This window comes from Balaenoptera borealis (genome assembly GCF_965194805.1).
Source record: "Balaenoptera borealis genome assembly, chromosome: 18".
NCBI classification, from domain to species: Eukaryota; Metazoa; Chordata; class Mammalia; order Artiodactyla; family Balaenopteridae; genus Balaenoptera; species Balaenoptera borealis.
In genome coordinates, this window is record NC_138877.1 from 77,402,810 (window position 1) to 77,424,565 (window position 21,756).

Sequence of the window (21,756 nt, forward strand, 5' to 3'; positions counted from 1 at the left end):
CAACGGTCCTGTTCTTTACGTATCTGCCTCCCAAGGAGACTCACGCTCCTTGTCTAAGAATGAGGGGGTGTGAGGACCAGAGTAGGCGTGTCCTGCGTGTGGCCCCCCCCAGCCAAGCCCTCACGCCCTTGCCCTCCTGTCCCCTGCAGAGCCAACAGGAGGGTCGTACACGCGCTTCACGAGCAAATAACAAGTCCCTCTCTCTCCGCCCACGTTGCAGGCAATGACGGCGACTGTCAATGTGCAGAGGGTGACCAGTTCATCGGGGGTCTTCCGGGGCCACCAGGACCCAAGGGCTTTCCCGGCACCAATGGGGAACCAGGGAAGAAAGGCAGCCCGGGAGACCCCGGCCAGCATGGCATCCCCGGGTTCCCAGGATTCAAGGTGAGAGACCAGTTCTACCACGAAGCCGATAAGACGACCTTGATGCCCGGCCCCATTTCCCCATTCCCGTCTTTTATTTATTGAATTAATACAGCTTTAGACCAGCAACACTTACGCACCCAGTGTGACATTCAAAACGGCCACGTATTCCAAGAGAAGCTTTAAAGCTTTTCCTGGTGGGAATGTGAAATGGGGCAGGCACTGTGGAAAAGTTTAATGCTTCCTCAAAAAAGTCAAACAGGGAATTCCCTGGCAGTCCAGTGGTTAGGACTCCGTGCTCTCACTGCCTAGGGCCCAGGTTCAGTCCCTAGTTGAGGAACTAAAATCCCACAAGCCATACAACGCAGCCAAAAAATTTTTTTAAAGTCAAACATAGAGGTGTCGTGTGACCCAGAAAGTCCCCTCCTAGTACAGACCCAGGAGAACTGAAACCACGTGTCCACACCAAAACTTGTGCATTAAGCTCACAGCAGCATTCACGATACCAGCCGGAAAGTGGAAAAAACCCAAATGCCCATAAATGGATAAATGAAACGTAGCATACCCACCCGATGGGACATTATTCAGCCATCAAAAGGGATGAAGTGCTGACACGTGCTACAGTGTGGTGCCCTCAGAAACATTATGCTAAGTGAAATAATACACAAAAGAACAGATATTATATGATGCTATTTGTATGAAGTGTCCAGAACAGTCATCTTGAGACGAAGTAGCTTGGTGGTTGCCAAGGGCTGGGAGGAGGGGGAATGCGAGTGACTGTTTCTTTCTGGGGTGATGAAAATGGTCTGGATTTAGGTAATACTGATGGTTGCAGAACCTCGTGAAAATACAAAAACAAACAAACAAAAAACACTGAATTGTATGCTTTAAAATGGTTACTCTTATAGCATGTGAATTATCTCAAAAAAAAGAAACCCTTCTAGCATTTTGAATGCAAAGCTATAAACTACATACTGTGTATTCACCTCTTCAGATTTAGTATAGGACCGATTTAGCATTTTAATGAAGGCTCCCTTAGCTTGATAAAAAGTGAGACTTCCAAGTATATCATGAATTTAGTTTGGATGAAATGTATGAAATTTTCTGGATTCCAGCTAAGTGGGCTTTATTTCACACCCGAGGAAAAGATCATCTGGAGTAGATCTTTCTTCATGGCAGGTTTTAACTAACCAATGATTTCAAAGCAAATTTCAGATGAAGGCAAAGAAACTATATTTTTTATTTATTTTTACTTAAAAAGAGATTTATAAAATGAAAAGTCTATCATTTTATATATTCAGCAATAGAGGAAAGTTTGCTCGGGACACGTGGCCAGGGGCGGTTAGAACAATCTGGCTTCGTGTCCAGATGTGGGGGAGCTGCAGCCACTCAGAGCCGCTGGTGCACAGGGTCATGACTCGTAACCGCTTCGTGTCGCGGGAGCTTCGCAGGTGAAAATGAGGTCCAAAGCACCTCTCCATTCTCTGGGACTTCTCAGAAGACAAATAGTTTTATCCAACTGAACATAATAGGTGCTACCCATCTGGGGACCACACTTTGAGTAGCAAGGTTCTTGTTTTTACCGTCCAGCCATGTGTGGCTACTTCCCTTAAGTTTTAACTATTTAAAATTAAACATTCAGTGTGTCAGTCCCGCTGGCCTCGTTCAAGTGCCCCGTGGCCATCTGTGATTGGTGGCCACAGTAGTGGGCGGCCAGGGACAGAGATGTGTGGTTCTGGGCTTGAGGACAGGTAAGGGCCCTCAAGTTGTATAAACGAAAATCATTGTCTTCTCGGCTGCCCTTAGCAGTGTGAAGGAGGAAGAAACTTCATGTTTGTTTCTACAGGGAGCCCCTGGTGATGTTGGCCCTCCTGGGCCCAAAGGAATGAAGGGAGATTCTCGAACCATCACCACCAAAGGTCAGTCTCGTGGCCAGCAAATCTTAGACCATGCTCCCTTCTGTGGCTGCCCTGGGTGAACAACTCACGCTGCGCTCCTCCCGCAGGTGAGCGGGGCCAGCCAGGTGTCCCAGGTGTGCCTGGACTGAAAGGGGACAACGGCCTCCCAGGGCGTGACGGGCTGGATGGATTCCCAGGCCTCCCGGGCTCTCCCGTGAGTACCGCTGGCGGGGCGGGGGTTGGCGGCTCTGCCCTCATCCCCATCAGTCACATGCTTGAACACGTGAGCATCAGAGGTGCTAACACAGCAGGAAATCCTCCCAGTGCAACCTGTTCTCTTTTCGTGAGCAGCAATCATATTTTTTAGGAAACAGTGAGTGAGGCTGGAAGCCAAGCCCTGAGTGAGCATTTAAGAGAAAAAGAAGAAATAAATATTCCTCTTGCCATCCCGTAGAACGAGAGCCCCCCAAGTCGAATATTCCTAGATGGAAGGTGGAACGCTTCTTCTAGGATCACTTGTAAAATACACAGCTGCATTTTTGCAGCAAACACACACCGGCATTGAAAGAGGCTGTGTGTGATAAGATGCAGAGCCCCCGGCCTCCTTTCTGCGGGGAAAGGCAGAGATCAGACGGGGAAGGGCGGTTGGCCGCGGAGACTAGACCCCATCTCCTCCCTCCCTGCCCTCACCCTGCCCTGAGGAGTTGCATGAATAGGACACGGCTGTGCCCGGTGCCTCCCAGCTTCCTGCTCTTCTGGGCCCATCGTCTCTCCTTATTTCTGATGCACTTTCTCGTCCAAACCAAAGACTTCCTTCCCTCCACCACTGCATTGTCCCTTCTGACTAGGAGATGGGTCACAAATGCTGAATCCTAACAATAAAATAACGTGTTCCTGCCCCCATTTTGCCAAATCTGTGCCTAACGGTTCTCTTGAAGAATTCCCCCGGAGAATGAAGGTCCAAGCAGGGCGCTGGTGGCTTGGAAAGAGAAGAATACTCAGATTCCTATGCCTTCCAGAACTGTCTTCTAGGGTGTTGTCCATGGTTGTTAGAAAGTCTGTCCTTTACTTCTGTGACTTGGTGAGACCATGACTGTCGGTTCCTACTCATCTCTGTATCCAGAGCGCAGAATTCAGGGAACGGGGAAAAGTAGCTGGGAAGATGGCTGTCTTTGAGGTTTACGTGTATTGTAAGAGATGAACCAAATTTCTCACAGGGTGATGGCATCAAAGGCCCCGCAGGGGACGCAGGCCACCCAGGACCACCCGGTACTAAGGGCATTCCAGGAGAAAGGGGCCCCCCAGGACTGGGGCTGCCAGGCCCCAAAGGCGAGCATGGCTTCCCCGGCGATGCTGGATTACCTGGACCGCCAGGCTTCCCCGGGCCTCCCGGCGCCCCCGGCACTCCAGGACAAATAGGTACGGAGGGGTCCAGGCTGGCCTCTTTCAAAGTCGTGAGACCCTGTGCTTCTACGCCCGCTGTTCTTCTTAGGCAGTGTGCGAATTCCCCGGGGGCGAGTCACGTGAGATGGTGTCACACCATCGGTTCTGATCACACACAAGCGACACCCGGCCATGGGGTTTTCTGGACCCACTGCAGCTTCCTCTCGCCAGCTGGAATGTGGGGCCTCTCCCTTTAGTGCTGGAGTTACAGAGGCTCAGCACAGAAGTCCAGAAACGGGCCTCTGATGCCCTGCCCATCCCAGCCTTCCCACCACACACACACACACACACACACACACACACACACACACACACACACACACACACACGGAAAAGCCAGGCACTTTCCGTTATTGCAAAATTGCCTCACTCTGTCACTGTCTCACCCCTAGATTGCGATACGGGTGTGAAAAGGCCCATCGGAGCAGAGGGACAGGAGACCGTCCAGCCAGGTACTGTCACGACCGTCGGGCAGCTTTAGAATTCTTGAAAACCCTCAGTTTGTAGAATACATGCTAGAACTGGCGTGAGCCCTGCCGTGGGCACAGAGCTGCCGTCAGAAAGAGAAACACTCGTGGACTTGGAGCTGCGCTCCGTCTGCCTCAGCTTAGAACCCAGGGCAGGGCAAGCATGATGACCTCGTGTCACCAAGTTGCCCCTGCTGTACAAAGCATCTGTTTACAGTACTGGTAAGAACTCAGCAGATGAGTCCTTTCACGCCTGAAATAGACGTCTCTGTGTGTGTGAAGGGCAGCTGAATTATTTCCTCGCTGTGCAGGGTGAGGAGTGAGTCCAGATGTGAGAAGAATGTGGTCCGGTGATGAATGGATACTAGAAGGAACAGGGCTGACGGATAAGGAGAGGATGGCCAGATGACCCGGGCTCAGGGGAGGGCAGAGGGGAGGGGACGGCCCGGAAGTTGACCCGGCTGCCATCGGACAGGCCAAGTCTGCAGCCAGGGGGGCCTAGAAACTGAGGTGGGAAGCCAGGCAGAGGGATGAGTCCAGGACACAAGGGGACGGATGCCAGGCCTCGGGCAGGATTTGAAGCGCAGACCAGAGAGGACGAGTTTCTTGGAGTCGAAGGTGCCGGCAGAACATCTGGACAGTGGCCACTCACCGGTGGCGGTTGAGGGTCTGGAGTAAAGCGTTTGGGATAAAGGCCAGGGCTTGGAGAAGCAGCGTCAGGACCCGTGGGTCCCCCGCACGAGGTGTGGGGATGGGTCAGGAGCTCAGGGCGAGGGTGCAGAGCAAGAATGGCAACCCCAGAGCCTCCAGAGGGCTGGCCAGTCTCGAAGATGCGGGAAGGCCCCTGGGGCTGAGGCTCTGCCAGCTAGAGCCCAGGCCCCCTGAAGACGGCCGGGGTCCTTTCTTTTCATGGCCTCGGCGGTCCGCCTTTGCACCTCAGACCCCTCGTGTGGCAAAGGAGACCAAAGCCCCTCTTCGGCCGCGAAGTCGGGCCAAGATAGGAGCCCTGCCGAATCACAGGCAGACAGACAGACAGAGGGCATCTCGAAGGACCGCCGTGCCTGCAAGGGTGCTCTGTCCGACAGAATACCCCTGCGCCGTGTCACCAGCCAGAGGCGGCTGCCGCCGGCTTTCGTTTTGCACGACTCACAGCAAGACGAGTCGCCTCTGCTAATTCTGAAAGTAATGGAAGTCACAAAGGAGAAGTCACAGCATTCCTTTTGAAACTGAAAGCTTCCTCCATCCCCGGTGGGAATTGCCTTGGGGGCGGGGGGGGGGGGTGGGGAAGGACACCCAGATGAACTCGGCTGTGTGAGGTGTTGCCCTCCAAGAGGGTGGAGCCCACACTGCCAGCTCGGCACCTGTTTTCATCCGACTGGACTTAACTTCATGTGCATTCTGTATTCATATTCTGATTTCATTACACAGTGAAATTACAGTTACATCAGCATCAAGATGAATGGAATCGTTAAATTACTCTGATGGTAAAAAGGCAGCCGGTTTTCACGGCCGGTGCTCTCGACCTTAGCCACGTGCAAAGCTGTGACGATGGGTGTGGACCGTGGCTACAGCTCCCCTGTCCTCTCTTCCCAGGTTGTGTTGGAGGGCCTAAGGGATCGCCAGGCCAGCCGGGCCCCCCCGGCCCCCCAGGTAATGGGAGGGCGCTTCCAGCCTTCCTGCGTGCGTCCGCGTCTTCCTTTCCCCTCTCTGGCTATCTTCCTCTGCCCCCGACCCCGCGTTCCCCTCCCCGCCCCCTCCTGGACATCACAGAATTCTTGGTACCGTACCGCACGCTGGCAGCTTCTATAGGAAGCCGACTTCCGCTCATCAGTGTAGGAAAGTGAGCGGTGATTGACACCTAGTGAACCCTAGGGTAAGAGAGAGGCTTCCTGCCACGTGGAAGTCAGCCTCAGCTGCGACACAGACCCGGTGGGCACCCGAGCCTGGCAGAGATGGCAGCGCCCCAAGACCAGAGAGGAGGCTTAGCTCTGTGCGTTCCTTGTATCCCCGTGTGTCCCAGGGTGTAGAAGAGGATCATGCGGGAGAGGAGTGTTTCTTTCGGGTTTTGACTGAGAGGAAAGCAGATCAACAGGGCTAGGAATTTGTCTGTAGGATCTAGGAGCTGGGCTTTGTCAGCTGCCACAGACCGTCACCCAGCTGGAGAGTCATGTGGACTCAGGAAGGGTTCTGGGTCACAGAGCCCGGTCTGGGGCCGTCCAGGCTCCCCCTCCACGGGGCGGCCTTTCAGAGGTGACAGAGGGGCTGAGTGACCACAGCTGCTCCGTGATGCCCAGACGCCGTGTCAGGCAGCCTAGGATGGCGAGCTCTCAGGCTGCACCACTGGGCAGAGTTCAGCCCAGGGGGTCTGCCTTCCGATTCGCTCCTCCTCTGAGTGGGACGGGGCAGAGAAGACGCCTTCACCACCCACGGAGGGGTCACTCAGACAAGCCGGTGTGGAGGCCAGAAGCCCGTCTGCGAGTCTGGGTCCACCACTCATCAGCTGTGGGCTTTGGGCATCTCACCTGTTCCTTCTGGAACTCAGTCTCCTCACCTGTATGAGAAGAACAGTGCAGGTGTTCTAGACGCTTCCTAGTTTGCAAATGGTGCCCTTAATACCGCACACGCGACCCTGGGGCTGAGGTCCTGTGTAAACTGTAAAGTACTACAGTGCAAGGCCGCCCCCCACACTGGAAAAGTGCGTGGGCTGACTGTAGGCATCCCGGATCTTGAGAGTGTCGTCCAGGTGCACAGGGGTGACAGGACCTGGGGGCAGTGAGGCAAAATGCAGAAGTGTCATTTGCACCAAGACGCAGAGTTAACGGCCCTGTGTCGTCTTCCGAGAGCCGAGCGCATTATCCGCGTGACACGTCGTGACCCTCCCTGCCCGAGCCCTGGAGAGGTCTGTGCATCGTGGATCCCAGCACAGGCGCAAACGCTGCTGTCCCCAGAGTGGTGGCGACTGCTAGGGGGAGGGGCTCAGACTGCAGTGGGACGGTTTTCAGCAGGTACTGGGGGGGGCAGGGCCCGGAATGTACCTGCATCACGCGTGAGGGGAGAGGATTGTAGACACGTTTTGACAACGTGAAGTTAGTGAGATCGTCAGGTTAATGAGATCACGAGGTCGTGATGAGAGCCGAGGTTCGTCATTGCTGGCGTGGACGGACAGTTGCCCGTGTAGACTGACACTCAGTTTCCGGTGTTGACTGACACTCAGTTGCCAGCTGTCAGAGGTGCTGTTTCAGGGCTGACATCCTCCAGCCTCATCACTTCCCCGTTTCCTAAGAGACCACGTTAGGTCGGGTGCCGGCCTTGACCCTCTGCTGTTCGTCTCCCGCTGGGGTTGGCTCATGCGGCTCTGACGTGTGTCGTGGTTTCTTCGGGTTGTTTAGGTGCCAAAGGCCTCAGAGGGCTTCCGGGATCATCGGGCACTGATGGAGCGCCAGGGCTCAAGGGTCTCCCGGGAGATCCAGGTCGAGAGGGATTCCCAGGACCCCCAGGTGAGTCAGGGTGGGACTCCCGCTCGGCCACGTAGATTCAGGGAAGGGCTGTGTGTACCATCTGGCTGCCCCACCTCGATCATCTTTTAACATTTAGAAACTGTTTCGACAAATGCTTGATGACGACTTTTGCTCTTGTCCTTGGGAAATTAAAAAATGTCGCCCTCTTCCTCACTGAAGTTGTGCTGGAATTTTGCAGAAGAAACTTACAGATCTTGCAGGAAAAAAGGGATAGGTGCACAGAGAGATTTCTCTCTAGTGGGTATGAAACCTTCTAAGGGCACATCAGGTGATCCTCTTCTGAGGCCTCAGCACCAATTCCCGACTTGAGGATCGCGCACCAGATACCACGCAGGGAACACCTGTGTTTTGCTGCTCATGGCATTGCCTGCCCACTCTGCCGCTTGCAGCTTGTCCGAGTCAGCAGTTCGAACCATTTCCTCTACAGGTGCCACAGCAAAGCATCATGGAAGCCCTTTAGTGGCTAAAAGAGCTTAAACGTTTTAGCTGTACATGGAGGGAAGTGAACACATTTCTGGTAATCAGCTGTGATCAGAAGTTGCGAGGACCTGCGTGGGTGTCCGTGTGCCCCCGCCCACGACTCAGTGGCCCCAAACACGGGTGTCCCTTTGTGGTCACGGCTCAGACGGTGTGCGGGAGCACGGCTGTGTTACTTGGTGTGCAGAGGCGCAGGCACTGGGGAACCGCATCATCTAAACAAAACCGTACACGGTTTCACTGAGGCCACACAAGCCAAACATCCTCCTGCAGGATCCCAGCCACGTGTTCTCTTTCTGGTGCCTCGCTTAGATGTCATGATGCAGACCTCTCGTTATAGGGACGCCCTGTGTTTCCTTTCAGGGTTCGTGGGGCCCCGAGGAGTCAAAGGTGCAGTGGGCCACCCGGGCCTGGATGGACTCCCGGGTCCCCCCGGCCTGCCGGGGCCAGTCGGGCCTCCGGGAGAGAGGGGCCTCGTTGGAGAAGTCTTGGGGGCCCAGCCCGGGCCCCGGGGAGACGCCGGACTGCCTGGACGCTCTGGACTGAAGGGCCCCCCCGGAGAGAGAGGCCCTCCTGGATTCCGGGGTAAGTCACAGGGGCAGGAGGGCGGGGACCCCAGTGCCTCTGCACTGAAGCTCCCAGGGCAGGGTCAGAAGTCTCTCCCGGGGGTGGGTGAGAAGCCCAGGACTGCATGCAGGACGCTGTGAGTCTTGCTGCTTCTTCTGCCCCTTCGTTCCAACGTTTCTTTAGAATGTCCCAGAACAGTGGTCGTCATGCTGTGTACAGGATGGCCATCTTAGCTCTTCTACGAGTACAGATTAGCCGACCTGCTCTCTTCCCAAGTTGGGTGGGGCTCAGCTTGGGGTCCTCCCTGCTGCTTTCGGCAGAATGTATGAGGTTCTGTGAAGAAGACAGGAGCTGGCCATGCCCCGTGCGGGGTTGGGAGGGAGACAGAGATGAACTGGAACGCAGCTCAGTCTGTGGGTGTAAAACTGATGGGTTTAAAAAAATGCGGCGTTCACAACATCATCGAAGCGTGTTTAGCAAAGCGGGAAGATGCCTCTTGTCTGGTGAGTGAACGAGGCATCCAAGGCTTTGCGTACCCAGTTTATGCAGAACGGGCCCTGAGAACGCAGAATGCCTGGCTTTAATGCGATTGTGTTGCTGGAATGGGTGGGGTGACCACCAGGCCATTTGGGGTCCCCGTCAGAGACGCATCAGCTCTTATGTATTGACCGTGCTGTCGTCAGCCCAGCGCCCGAGCCCGGGCAGACAGGGGCTCCCTATGTGGTGCAAGAGGTGATGCTTCCCAACACCAGCCATCAAGCCAGTAGGCGTCCTTCACGTGAGACACCGAGGGATGAGCCCTGTTCTCAAGGGGCAGCTGGACGCCCCACCCTCAGGAGCATGTGCCCGCCCGTCTCTTCTGCGATCCGACTGTAAAAACTGCCCGAGCTCTTTTACAGAAGGATGCTTGTGGTAGATTTTTTAAATGTAGCTATTTCCCACAGACTTCAAAAAGTCTGAGCATAAAAACACCAAACGGCAGCAGAGTAACTTTAGAGCCTGTGCAGCTTTCCCATGTTCAGCGTCACCTTGATGACCTGCCCTTTGGGAGAATATTGTGTTTGGCAGAAGCTCTGACTTCCAAAGCATCGGTTTTGGGAAACTGTATCCATGTCTATTCGGCCGCCCCTGTCAGGAGGAGTGGGCAGACCTGGATGTTACTTACACAGCCATTTAACGTGCTTGTAAAGGGCATTTTACTTTTTTTTAATAAATTTTATTTATTTATTCATTTATTTTTATTTTTGGCTGCGTTGGGTCTTCCTTGTTGCGCGCAGGCTTTCTCTAGTTGAGGCGAGCAGGGGCTACTCTTCTTTGCAGTGTGCGGGCTTCTCATTGCGGTGACTTCTCTTGTTGCGGAGCATGGGCTCTAGGCATGTGGGCTTCAGCAGTCGTGGCTCGCGGGCTCAGTAGTTGTGGCGCACGGCCTGAGTTGCTCCGCGGCATGTGGGATCTTCCCAGACCAGGGCCCGAACCCGTGTCCCCTGCATTGGCAGGCGGACTCTTAACCACTGCGCCACCAGGGAAGTCCCGAGAGTATTTTAACATGTGGCGAAATGCTCAAAATATAACATCAAGTGAAAAACCCTAGATTAAAACTGCACTTAAAATGAGGTGTCCGTTCTGCAAATATCTGCTTCTAGGTATAGTTACAGGAACAGAAAAGAGGCCAGAAGGAAATATACCAAGATGTTAGTAACTATCTCAGGGTGAGAGCATGAGTTACTTCGATCTTGTCATTTATACTTCTTTGTATTTTCCAGACTTCCTACCACCTGGAAAACCTGTTTTTATAGAACAAGTCTGAGGAGATAGGTGGTGTTGGCAATGAACTGCATGGGGTTGACCTCACGGCTCTTGTCTCCATTCCTGCAGGAAGCCAGGGGATGCCAGGAATGCCGGGCCCGAAGGGTCAGCAGGGCTTCCCAGGACCGTCGGGCCAGCAGGGACTGCCCGGACCACCAGGACAGCATGGCTTCCCTGGAGCTCCTGGCCGGGAAGGGCCCTTGGGGCTGCCGGGCACCCCAGGTTTTGGAGGTAAGGATCCACCCTCCCATCAAGGAGTCAGGGCCTCACTGACCACGGAACCAGCACTGCCCCCTTGGGGAATTCTCAGCTGTGCTCCAAGGAACCCCCCTCTCAAGAGCTACAGGGGTTCTGAAAGTACCGCACATGGCATGGCTTAAAAGACAGGAATTTATTCTCTCACAGTCTGGAGGCTGGAAGTCCAAGATCAAGGCGTCCATAGGGCTGGTTTCTCCTGAGGCCTCTCTCCTTGGCGTGTAGACGGCCGTCTTCTCCCTGTGTCCTCACAGGGTCACCCCTCTGTGCGTGTCTGCCTCCTAATCTCTCTTTTTATAAGGACAACTGTCATACTGGGTTAGGACCCACTCTCATGACCTCATTTAACTAACTTCAATCACCTCTTTAAAGGCCCAGCTTTAAATACAGTCACATTCCAAGGTACTGGGGTTAGGACGTCAACATTTGCATTCTGCAGGGACACGGTTCAGCCCCAAACAGGTTCAGGACATGTATTTCATCAAACAAGGAGAATTCAAACAGCCTGAGAAGTCTGCCCTTCCTTTGTACCTGTTGTGTATATTAGGGTTCTAGGTAAGATTTCATTAGGAAAAAAAAATCCCACTGCAAAAGTTCAAAATCTGCTCTGCTTTGAAGAGGCAACGTGATTTGTTTCCTGAATGTGAAAGATTTGGAGAAGAAAGGAAAAAGCCTCCTTCAGGAAAACCATGGGGCGAGGTGGGTGGGAGCAGGAAAGCACAGACACGAAACTGTAGATGTTTGCTCACTGGAGCCCTTGCAGGGGGGCCGAGCGCATCACAGAGCGGCTGGGGGGGGCCCAGACGTCCATCAGGCAACATCCAGGGTGACCCTAGTCTGTCGTTTGCCATAATCGGGTGACAGCTTTGTCCAGGACCGTAGCCGGTCCACACAAGGCAATGCCGTGCCCCACATACATCAGACATAAGCCAGATGCGTCCCCCAGGAGTGGCCTCGACTGCGTCCAAAAACTGGGGGCTCCACTCAGGTGGAGCCAAGTCCCCCGGGCACTGTGCCGCCCACTGGTTTCATAGTAACGGGAACCCTGGGCAGGGGGGTTGGGCCATCTGTATCAGGGTTCGCAAGGCCTTGCCTGTTCTCAAGCGTGGAGCACAGCATGGTGTGCACAAGATCCACGCCAAAGCCCTACCTGATGGAGCCCACGGTTTAGGTGGGGACGGAATTACCCACGGGAAAGCTTGTGTTTGGCCGGGGCCAGCAGCGGGGTGACCAGACCACGGGGCCCCGCGCTTCAGACCGCAGGGGAGCTGGTGGGCTCGAACAGCCTTGGGAGGAGGGGATGGGAGGGGCCGGGCGTGGAAGACGGACAGGACTGGAACGGGTCCTTCCTAGGAGGCACAGCCCCAGGAGACGGGCTGGGGGAGAGCGCATCGTCTGAGGAGGGGGTGGGAGCCTAGAGAGGGACATGGGGCCAGCGTTCAAGGCGTTGAATGCCAGCTAAGGAGCTAGAGCCCCTGGGCGAGGGAGCCGTTGGGGGGTTTTAACAGAGGGGCTGAGCTTTGTCGGGGAGGCTGGGGAAGGGCAGGCCGGCAGCTGCTGACACCCTAACGAGATGAGGATGGCAGGTGTCGCAGGACCTCCCCTAGAACCTAACCCCAGCGATGTCAGGAGGGCCGCCAGCCCACAAGTAACCCCAGCCGTTCCAGCTCCGTGGCTTTGCGCCCGAGCGGAGAAAGTCTCACGTGATCGTGTCCCACGGGCTGGCCGCCGGCTGTCGGAGAAGGACCTCTTTCGAAAGGCCAGCCTGCGGTGTGCTACACGCTCTGGTCACACCTTCAGACTCGCCTCTGTGGTTACACGTTCCCATTGTCCTTCCAAGACGTTTTTCTTATCAAAAGTTATTGTTATCGATGTCTCACAAGTATCGTAGAGGTGTTTTCTCTGTGTGGTTTGTTCATCTTGTTTTACCTTCCTTCCCCTTCCTGGCAGGTCTGCCTGGAGACAGAGGGGAGCCAGGTGACACAGGGGTCCCTGGCCCCGTGGGCATGAAGGGCTTGTCCGGGGATAGAGGTGACCCTGGCTGGCAGGGTGAGAGAGGTCATCCCGGAAGCCCTGGATTCAAAGGAATGGCCGGGCTGCCTGGTGCCCCGGGCCCCAAAGGTGACCGCGGACCGCGACCGGGGACCTAGCCTGGGGGCACGGGCGGGACGGCTCTGCGGGGGGGGCCCAGCCTTGCAGCCTCAGGCCGCGTCGGGCCCTGGGGACCGGCTGATGCTGCCCAGGCTGGCTGTGGCCGCTGTGCCCCCAAATGCCAGTTTATTAACTTACCACGAGAGAGGGACTGTCTGGGGAGCAGGACTTCCTATCTGCCGGGGGGATCTGTGGACAGGCCCCCGGGAGTCGGGATTCAGATGCGGAGGCTGGGTGGTGAGCGGAAACCAAAACGAAGGGAAATGCTTGGTCCCCAGCGTAGGTTTCCCTGCTCGCAAGTGGGGCTCTCTGGCCCTTGACTGCAGCTGGAGACGCCGTGCTGCGTTCGCCAGGGCCCTTCGCCAGGTTTCCACGCTGGGTGCAGTGTCAACATCACACCAAGTCCCAGGGCCCCTTTCCAACCTGGTGGAAAGACCAGGGACCGCGTGACTTCCCGTTTCCTCCTGTCTGTCCGCCTGCATCGGCCTTACGTCTTGTCCCCGGTGGCAGACGGGCTGACTCTGCCCCCTCAGGCAGCAGACCAGCCCCTTAGCAAGTGCTGCCCCGAAAATCCTGCTGGCGCTAAGAATCTTAGCCTCTCCTCACACAAGTCACAAGTGGGGCTGTGACCGTGGCAAGCGCCGCGCCTAACCCCGCGCTTTGCTCATTCCCTCTGAAGGAGTGAAGGGTTCTCCTGGGATGCACGGCTTCCAAGGCATGCTCGGGCTCAAGGGGAGATCCGGGCTCCCAGGAAACAAAGGAGAGACTGGATTTTTTGGAGTCCCCGGGCTGAAGGGCCTGGCTGGCGAGCCGGGTGTGAAAGGTACGTCACCTCTCGGCCAGGTTGAGACTCACTTGCACGGCGTCCTGACACTGCCTAGAACAATGTGTTCCGGGAACCCAAACACTAGACACTATTAAAAGAGAACTGGAGGGCTTCCTCCTTGCCTCAGTACACTGGCCGTGTAATAAGGGAGTGATCCTCACCGAAGGAGACTTGAGAACGGAAATGACGCAGCATTAAGAACCAAAAACATCCTAAGAAACATATCCCACCAGGAGTATTCCGTGGGGGGCACGAGGAGGTGAGGCCAGGGGAAAAGCGGAAGGTGAAGTCTGAAGGACAGGAGCGCCTTTGGCAAAAGAGGGACACGGTAGTCTAGGTGGACGGCTACACCCCATGCAAAGAGACGGTGAGACCCCCAGAAGCGAGCCTGGTCCAAGCCCTGGCCTCGGTGGGCAACCCAAGACCCCAGGTGGGAGATTCAGGAAGGGTGTTCCCAACGAACCACATTTTCATGACATTTGTTCAGACACCCTTGTTCTGAAAGTATCACCATGGTCTCTAAGAAAAACTGAATTACTAATAACAAATGTTGATGGGGATGTAAAGACATGGGAACCCTCACACCCTGCTGGTGGGAATATCAAATGGTGCAGCCAGGGTGGAAAATGCTGGCAGTTTCTTAGATAAGCACAGAATTACCTGGCAAATCCACTCCTAGGTGTGCACCCAGGAGAACTGAAAACACACATCCACACAGAAACTCATGCACGAATTTCGTAGCAGCATGATTCATTATAGCCCAAAATAGAAACAACCCAGATATCCATCACGGATAAACAAGATGGGGCATAGCCATATAAAGGAATATTAGTCAGCAATGAAAAAGAAGCAGGCTCTGACACATGCTACGACATGGATGAAACTTGAAAACATTATGCCGCATACTATCTGCTTCCATTTGTATGAAATGTCCAGAACAGGCCTGTCTGCAGAGACAGAAAGTAGGTTAGTGGTTTCTATTGCTGGGGAAGGGGAGACAGAGGGGGTGACCGCTGATGGGCACAGGGTTCTTTGGGGTGATGAAGATGTTCTGAAGTCGGTAGTGGTCCCTCCAGCCAAGACATTCTGTGCCCCCCTCGCTCGAGGAGAGAAGGGTGCAGGAAGACGGGTGTGCCCATCACCCGGGCTCCCAGCTCGCAGCCTCGGGGAAGCTGTGCCACCCATGGCTCAGCCCCTCGGGACGCGGGCTTGAAAGGAAGTACAGCAGCGGCCGAGAAGCCTTCCCCACCTAGGTTCTAACCCCTGCCCCGGAGGTCAAGGGAACGACTGCATTCTGTTCCCTTCCAGGCAGCCGAGGAGACCCCGGCCCCCCCGGACCACCTCCCATCATCCTGCCAGGAATGAAAGACATCAAAGGAGAGAAAGGAGATGAAGGCCCCATGGGGCTGAAAGGATACCTGGGCTTGAAAGGTGAGGCCCCGCCTGACCTCACAGCCGGTGGCCTGGGGTCCCACGCCTACCCCAGCCGCTCGCAGTCTGCGGGAGCAGCAGAGACGCCCCAGCGCCCAGGCCAGCCTCCTGTGCTGCCGCCCTCCTGACACCCTGATGTCCGCACCAGGGGCTGGCGGGTGGTTCTCGGGGGCCCGGGCGTGTGGAGCAGGGCCCCCCCAGAACTTCACACTCAGTCTCCCTGCAGGCCTTCCCGGAATGCCAGGGATCCCCGGGCTGTCGGGAGCCCCTGGGCTGCCGGGGACACCAGGCCAAGTCAAAGGAGTCAAAGGAGATACCGGATTCCCCGGCGTGCCCGGGTCACCAGGCTTCCCCGGCGTGTCCGGTGCCCCCGGAGTCTCAGGGTTTCCGGGCTTCACAGGCAGTAGGGTAAGCGGGCATCTTCCGTGAGTTCCTCTCCCCGTGGGCTGCTGGCCCGCGCACTGCGGTCCACGGTTCCTGGGGGGCAAGACTCAGTTCTGCCACTTATGGGCCGAACGACCCTGGGCACGTTACCGAACCTCTCTGTGCCTCAACGTCCTCATCTCTCTAATGGGCAATAACAGTACCTACTTCACAGGCTGCTGTGAGGCTTGAATGAGCTCTTGAGATGGTACCCAACATGTTTGCCCGGGTAAGCCTGGCAGAGGGTAGGGCACAGTCAGCCATGATTATTACTACCGCTGTCATGACCGTGGTCTGTGTCATTGATGTTATTTATTTCAATAAAACTGCCATCATTACTACTTTACAGTTTAATAAGAACAGGTATGCAAACCAGCTTCTGTACTACACTGAAAAACTTTAGGACTTTTCTACAAAATGATGACATTGCAAACCTTGAGAGCTGGTTTTAGCAGAACAGCTGGATACGCTAACCCTTCAAAACTGCAAACTTCACCAAGTCAGACAGGGAAAGAGAAATATCGTATGATATCCGTTATATGCGGAATCTAAAAAGAAATGATGAACTTACTTACAAAACAGAAGCAGACTCACAGACTTAGAGAACGGACTTATGGTTACCAGCGGGGGAAGGGCTGTGGGGAGAGATAGTCAGGGAGTGTGGGATTGACATGTCCACACTGCTATATTTAAAATGGATAACCAACAAGGACCTACTGTATAGCACAGGGAACTCTGCTCAACGTTATGTGGCAGCCTGGATGGGAGGGGAGTTTGGGGGAGGAAGGATACATGTACATGTATGGCTGAGTCACTTTGCTGTGCACCTGAATCTTTCACAGCACTGGTGTTTTTTTATAAATGTATTTATTTGTTTGTTTATTTTTGGCTGCATTGGGTCTTCGTTGCTGCGCGTGGGCTTTCTCTAGTTGCGGTGAGCAGGGGCTACTCTTCATTGCGGTGCGCGGGCTTTTCATTGCGGTGGCTTCTTTTGTTGCGGAGCGCGGGCTCAGTAGTTGTGGCACGCGGGCTCAGTAGTTGTAGCACGCGGGCTCAGTAGTTGTGGCTCACGGGCTCTAGAGCGCAGGCTCAGTAGTAGTGGCGCACGGGCTTAGTTGCTCTGTGGCATGCGGGATCTTCCGGGACCAGGGATCGAACCCATGTCCCCTGCGTTCTTAACCACTGTGCCACCAGGGAAGCCCCTGTCACAGCATTGTTAATTGGCTATAGTCCAATATAAAACAAAAAGTTTTTTTAAAAAAATTACAAACTTCACGAACGGCCATGTAAGATGGTTTCATGTTTGGCTTTGCTCCAGGGCGACAAGGGAGCTCCGGGGAGAGTAGGCCTTCACGGCGAGATCGGCCCCATCGGTGACTTTGGTGAGTGTTGCTGGGACGGTGAAAACAGGGCATCCCCCATCCAGAGCATCCCGGGCAGTGTGGGGACATCAGGCCTGTGGGTGCTGTTAGTTATTTTGAAGCAAATTATTCTTATTAGGAATGTAGTGTCATAGAAGTTGCTAAACTAACCACAGGAAGACCTGACTTCAGCCATCTTTTTTGCACCTAACAGGTGATATTGGAAGTACTATAGACCTTCCAGGAAGTCCAGGCCTGAAGGGGGAAGGAGGCACCGCTGGAGCACCAGGTACCCGAGCGATTCTCCATCCCTTCATCTTCCGCAGCCTTGCCCCCCGGTCTGTCGTCACTCATGCTTGCCAACCGTAGCATTACTTAGTGAGCCCACGGATCACGATGTAGGGATGGTTTGAGGTCCTTAAGCCCGATGTGTAAGGAAGACTGGAATTTTTAATTAAATTGAGCCTGAAGACAATGTCAGGAAACCTTTCTCTCCCTGAGAGGGAAGATGGAGAGAATCAACATTCAGTGGATGGGAGTAGCTGCAACCTCTAAAATGTACCACATGGTCTTGTTCTATTGGGATACACCCTAGGGCGCGAAGCAAGTGACACAATGACCAGAGCCTTTGCAAACTGTGAAAGGTCTAGAAGAAAGGGGAGTGGAAGCCAGACCTCTCTACTGAGTAAGACAACAAGGGGCGGCCCCCCAGCCCTGTGTACGTCAGGGGTGTCATGTGGCGTGGCAGCTCACGCCCCTTCTCTGAGCATCACTGAAGTTCAAGGTCAAAATTCCTGCTTGTGTCATATCCCATGGGACTTGGAATAGATGCCTCCTTCCTGGGATTTTATCTTGGGAGACCCCGCAGGTCTGCCTAGGGATGGCTCTGGTTGGGGGAAAGAGTCTGTCCATGTGTTCGGCCAACAGGGAGGGTGCTGAGCTGGTCATTTATTGAGAAAAAGCCCCAGAATGGAGAGCGGTATTCAGTCCAGCTTGGGAGTGGAGGGCTGTCACTTAGGAACAGGTAACCTCACCTATGACCTCCTCTGGGCTCCCTGTGGATCTACAATTTGGTCTCCCGATGGCTTTATTCCCAGACACAAGGGTACCTTAGGCTGGCTGGATCTCCCATCCTAAATAATTACTTTGGCAGTTTGGTTTATAAAAGCAGAAATGTGAGACCATCTTTGCCACATATGTCACTAACAATGGCCTCGTTTGTTCAATTGAAAATGTGTGCGAAGAGAAGCTGCCCCACTCCAGGAAATATGGTTGTTACCCCTTGAACGTTTAGCTTTTAGTTAAACTGAAGTCCAGGAAGTGGAGCCTCCCACTGTGCCCATCTCCAGGGGACTGTATCCTAGGGGCAGAGGGGCGGTGACAGCTGTCAGCATCCTCGGGGGTGTTCCATTCGCCCTGAGACAAGTGCAGTGTAAGAAGTGGGCTCGGCCACAGCCCTTGCCCCTGCAGCGTGGGCGGGAGGTGCCCAGGGGTCCTGGGCAGGTGGCCTCCCAGTGGGAGGGCCCCGGGGACCGGGGGCTCTGGCCTGGTCCCTCCTCGGAGGACGAGAGACAGGCCGCACTGGACTCTGGGTCAGGGTGGAGGTGGTGGAGACCATTTATGGAAGAAATAGGTAAATAGGGGTTTGGAGCAGATTTTCAAACACTAGAATAATCCATAGAAAACAAGCAGAACTTCTTAGGTGGTTTTCTTCAAGACCATGAGAACGTTGACAGTAATTGTTCTGAGAAGGGCCTCAGAGATTTCAGGAGACACTGGCGAAAGTGATTGTGTAGAATCGGGTTGGTGTGAAGTTTCCAAAATCTTCCAGCGTCCCAGAAACACCAAAACCTGTGGCACAGAATAGTGTCACTGACGGGAAGGCAGCGCTTCTCTAAGTCCACCCAATGAGCAGAGAATTACCTGAGGGGCTCGTCTAAAAGGCAGATTCCAGGCCTGACCCAGACCTGAGAGGCTCAAACATCTCATGTCTTGACTAACCCCCCAGATTCCCCAGCACAGCACCCGTTAGAAACCACTCAGGTAAGGGCTCAGATGAGTGGTCTGTTGCCGCTTAACAAGGCGCCCAAAATGTGGCGGCTGAGGGCACCCACCGCTGGTATTACCTGACGGTTTCTGAGGCCAGGAGTTCGGAAACGGTGGTTCTCATGAGATTCCGGTCATGAGGTCGGGAGGGCTGCCTCGTCTGAAGGCTAGACTGGGCTGAACCATCCACATCCAAGGTGGCTCTTGACGGGAGGCCTCAGTTCCTCCCTGCGAGCTTGACGTCCTCATGACATGGCAGCTGGCTTCCTCCAGAGCAGGGACAGAGTGAAAGCAGTGATGATTTGTATGACCCGGGCTCGAGGTGGCACAGTGGCATGTCCACGGTGTCCTGGTGTTCACGCAGTTCAGCCCTACTCGGTGTGGGTGGAGCTCACAAGGGTGTGAATACCAGGACGCGGACCACTGGGCGCCAGCTTGGAGGCTGCTGACCACAGGCTCAGAGCGGGGAATTAGGTAGAAATTTAGTCGAGGAAGGAGCCGTCTGGATTTCCATCCGCATTCACGATTGGAAGCACCAGCACGAAGGCAGCATCCTTTACCTGGTGCCCCCTTGAACCCCACGAGCCTTAAGCCCCAGGGACACGACGGCTGTGCTTTGTTCTGAGCAGCACGTCTGTGGTTACAGGTCTAAAGGGATTCTTCGGAGAGAAAGGAACCGAGGGTGATGTCGGCTTCCCTGGGATCACCGGCCTGGCAGGAGTCCAGGGCCCTCCTGGACTTAAAGGGCAAACAGGTAAAGTCCCAGGCCACACCACCTTCCCCCAGCCTGCCCTCCCTGGGCCCGGCTGGACGGGGCGGTGGCCGGTGAGGCCGAGTGCGGCCGAGCCCCCAAATCTCCAAGGGCCCAAAACAAGGGCGGCCAGTTCTGCCCGTCTGCCTTTCGCCCGCGGTCGCAGCCGAGGCAGCTCCCTGCCACCCGTCCATCCCTAGGTCCAGCCGAGCCCAGCTGTGGTGGAGGCACGGGGCCGATGGCCGTGTCTGTGCGGCCGCCGTCTGTCTCTCCGTACACGTTTAGGCAGTTCCTGTGACGGCTGCCTTTCGTGCATCTCAGTTGCAGAATTCACGGGGGATCCCGAGTTGCACGAGTGAATTCGTTTTGTGCTTTTTTCTTGCTGCTCTTTTGCTCGCTGTTGCCCGGGATCTGTGAACGCAGACAGGCTGATCCTCGAGGGGTCTCTGGGTTCTCCGCAGGCTTCTGCGTGCACGATGGAATGAGAATACGAATACACAGGCTGTTCTGTTTGGCCAGGCTGCACTAACCCTGCTGAACGTGAATGTGGCGGTGGGGGGGGGGGGGGTCCAAGGCCACGTGGAAGGGAAGCTGGTTCTTTCCCGCAAAGTCCCTCCCCGAGGCAGGACCCGAGCTGGAGGCCACGAGGCCTGGGGGTGCCTGTGTCCCCCTGAAGGATGCGTCTGTCCCCCAGGCTTTCCAGGACTGACAGGGCTACAGGGGCCTCAGGGAGAGCCGGGACGGGCGGGCGTGCCCGGCACCAAAGGAGACTCCGGCTGGCCGGGGAGCCCAGGCCTACCAGGTAAGACCCCTCCCCCCTCTGCAGACACGAAGCAACGGCGACCTGCAAAGAGGCGTTTACGCCCCAGAATGATGAACAGAAACCTGCCGGGAGACCTCAGGGTGACTCTCAGTCAGCACCTGGGCGGTGCAGAGGCGGGACAGAGGGACACATGCAAGGGCCCCCCACTGAGCGAGGTCTGGTGCAGCCCTTGGGGGGCTTGGGGAGTTACTCGGCCTGGCCTTGACAGGCCTCGGTCAGGGGACAGGCCCTTGGACACTCTCTTGTCCAGAGTTCAGGGGGGGGCGCACCCCAACTCCACATTCACTGCCCGCATCACAGGAAGAATCGTCGCCTGCTTCCCAAGTCCCACTTTAGGAAAGCTGATCCTCGGAAATCCAGAAGGAACGGAAATGATACCAGGCTGTTGGTTCCAAGCACCGTTTTTATACATACAGTGACTCACGGATCAGGAAAAGAAACACACGGCACTGCCCGGTCCCCTTCTGGCTGTGAAGAGTCTGTAAAACGTTTCCATGAAAACAGTGTTTAGGTTAATGGTTCTCCTGGGTGACACAGCACTGACTGATTTACATGTCACAGTATTTGCTCTACTTCCGGTTTGCCCAGCTTTTGAACACATTGGATGGGCGACCGTATCACAGCAGAAAAAAGCATCTGGGTATGTTAAGGGTCTCCCTCTGCTCCCCCGTGAAGTAACCACGAGGGTCCTCCACAGGTCTGCCCGGCCTCCGCGGCATCGGCGGCTTACACGGCTTGCCAGGCACCAAAGGCTTCCCAGGATCCCCAGGTACCAGATGGCGGTGGGGGAAGGGACCGGGTAGCCCATCAGGGACTTGGACGGGGGTCGGGGAGCTCAGAGAGCAGGGCGGGCTCCGTCCCTGAGGCCACGGGGACTCAGTCCCCTCTGGCTCCTCCACCAAAACGCTGCAGGCCGGGGGCCCAACCAACAGGCAGTTACCCCTCCCAGCTCTGGAGGCGGGAAGTTTGGGGTGGGTGCCGTTGCGGCAGAGTCCGGGTGAGGACCCTCTTCCCGGCTTCTCGCTGTGTCCGCACGCGGTGGAGAAGGAGAGCAAGCTCTCTGGTGTCCCTTCTTATAAGGACGCCAATCCTGTCAGGGGCCCTTTCACCCCAAACGCCTCCCAAAGGCCCACCTCCAGACCCCATCACA

General features: G+C 55.5%; 2 protein-coding genes across 5 annotated transcripts in view; one reads left to right on the forward strand and one right to left on the reverse strand.

Annotated features, from left to right (window-relative positions):
* The window catches only part of COL4A2 (collagen type IV alpha 2 chain), a 176,060-nt gene that overhangs the window by 143,168 nt on the left and 11,136 nt on the right, over positions 1-21,756 (forward strand). The window contains exons 22-39 of the mRNA XM_082366217.1: positions 221-384; positions 2,210-2,282; positions 2,369-2,475; positions 3,479-3,680; positions 4,097-4,156; positions 5,765-5,821; positions 7,561-7,668; positions 8,530-8,751; positions 10,609-10,770; positions 12,745-12,915; positions 13,625-13,768; positions 15,080-15,202; positions 15,429-15,610; positions 16,944-17,007; positions 17,201-17,275; positions 19,679-19,786; positions 20,478-20,585; positions 21,304-21,375. Coding sequence (XP_082222343.1) covers positions 221-384; positions 2,210-2,282; positions 2,369-2,475; positions 3,479-3,680; positions 4,097-4,156; positions 5,765-5,821; positions 7,561-7,668; positions 8,530-8,751; positions 10,609-10,770; positions 12,745-12,915; positions 13,625-13,768; positions 15,080-15,202; positions 15,429-15,610; positions 16,944-17,007; positions 17,201-17,275; positions 19,679-19,786; positions 20,478-20,585; positions 21,304-21,375 — 2,202 coding nt within the window. The remainder of the gene's footprint in view (positions 1-220; positions 385-2,209; positions 2,283-2,368; positions 2,476-3,478; positions 3,681-4,096; positions 4,157-5,764; positions 5,822-7,560; positions 7,669-8,529; positions 8,752-10,608; positions 10,771-12,744; positions 12,916-13,624; positions 13,769-15,079; positions 15,203-15,428; positions 15,611-16,943; positions 17,008-17,200; positions 17,276-19,678; positions 19,787-20,477; positions 20,586-21,303; positions 21,376-21,756) is intronic.
* Positions 1-21,756, reverse strand: part of RAB20 (RAB20, member RAS oncogene family) — a 90,145-nt gene that overhangs the window by 9,394 nt on the left and 58,995 nt on the right. The window contains exon 2 of one of the 4 annotated variants that reach the window (XM_082366247.1): positions 12,986-13,368. The exons of 2 other annotated variants lie outside the window; for them this stretch is intronic. In XM_082366247.1, the coding sequence (XP_082222373.1) occupies positions 13,080-13,368 (289 nt within the window). In that variant the 3' untranslated portion in view covers positions 12,986-13,079. Of the gene's footprint in view, positions 1-12,985; positions 13,369-20,592; positions 21,086-21,756 lie in introns of those variants that run through there. One more of the 4 variants, XM_082366250.1, reaches the window with a different exon arrangement.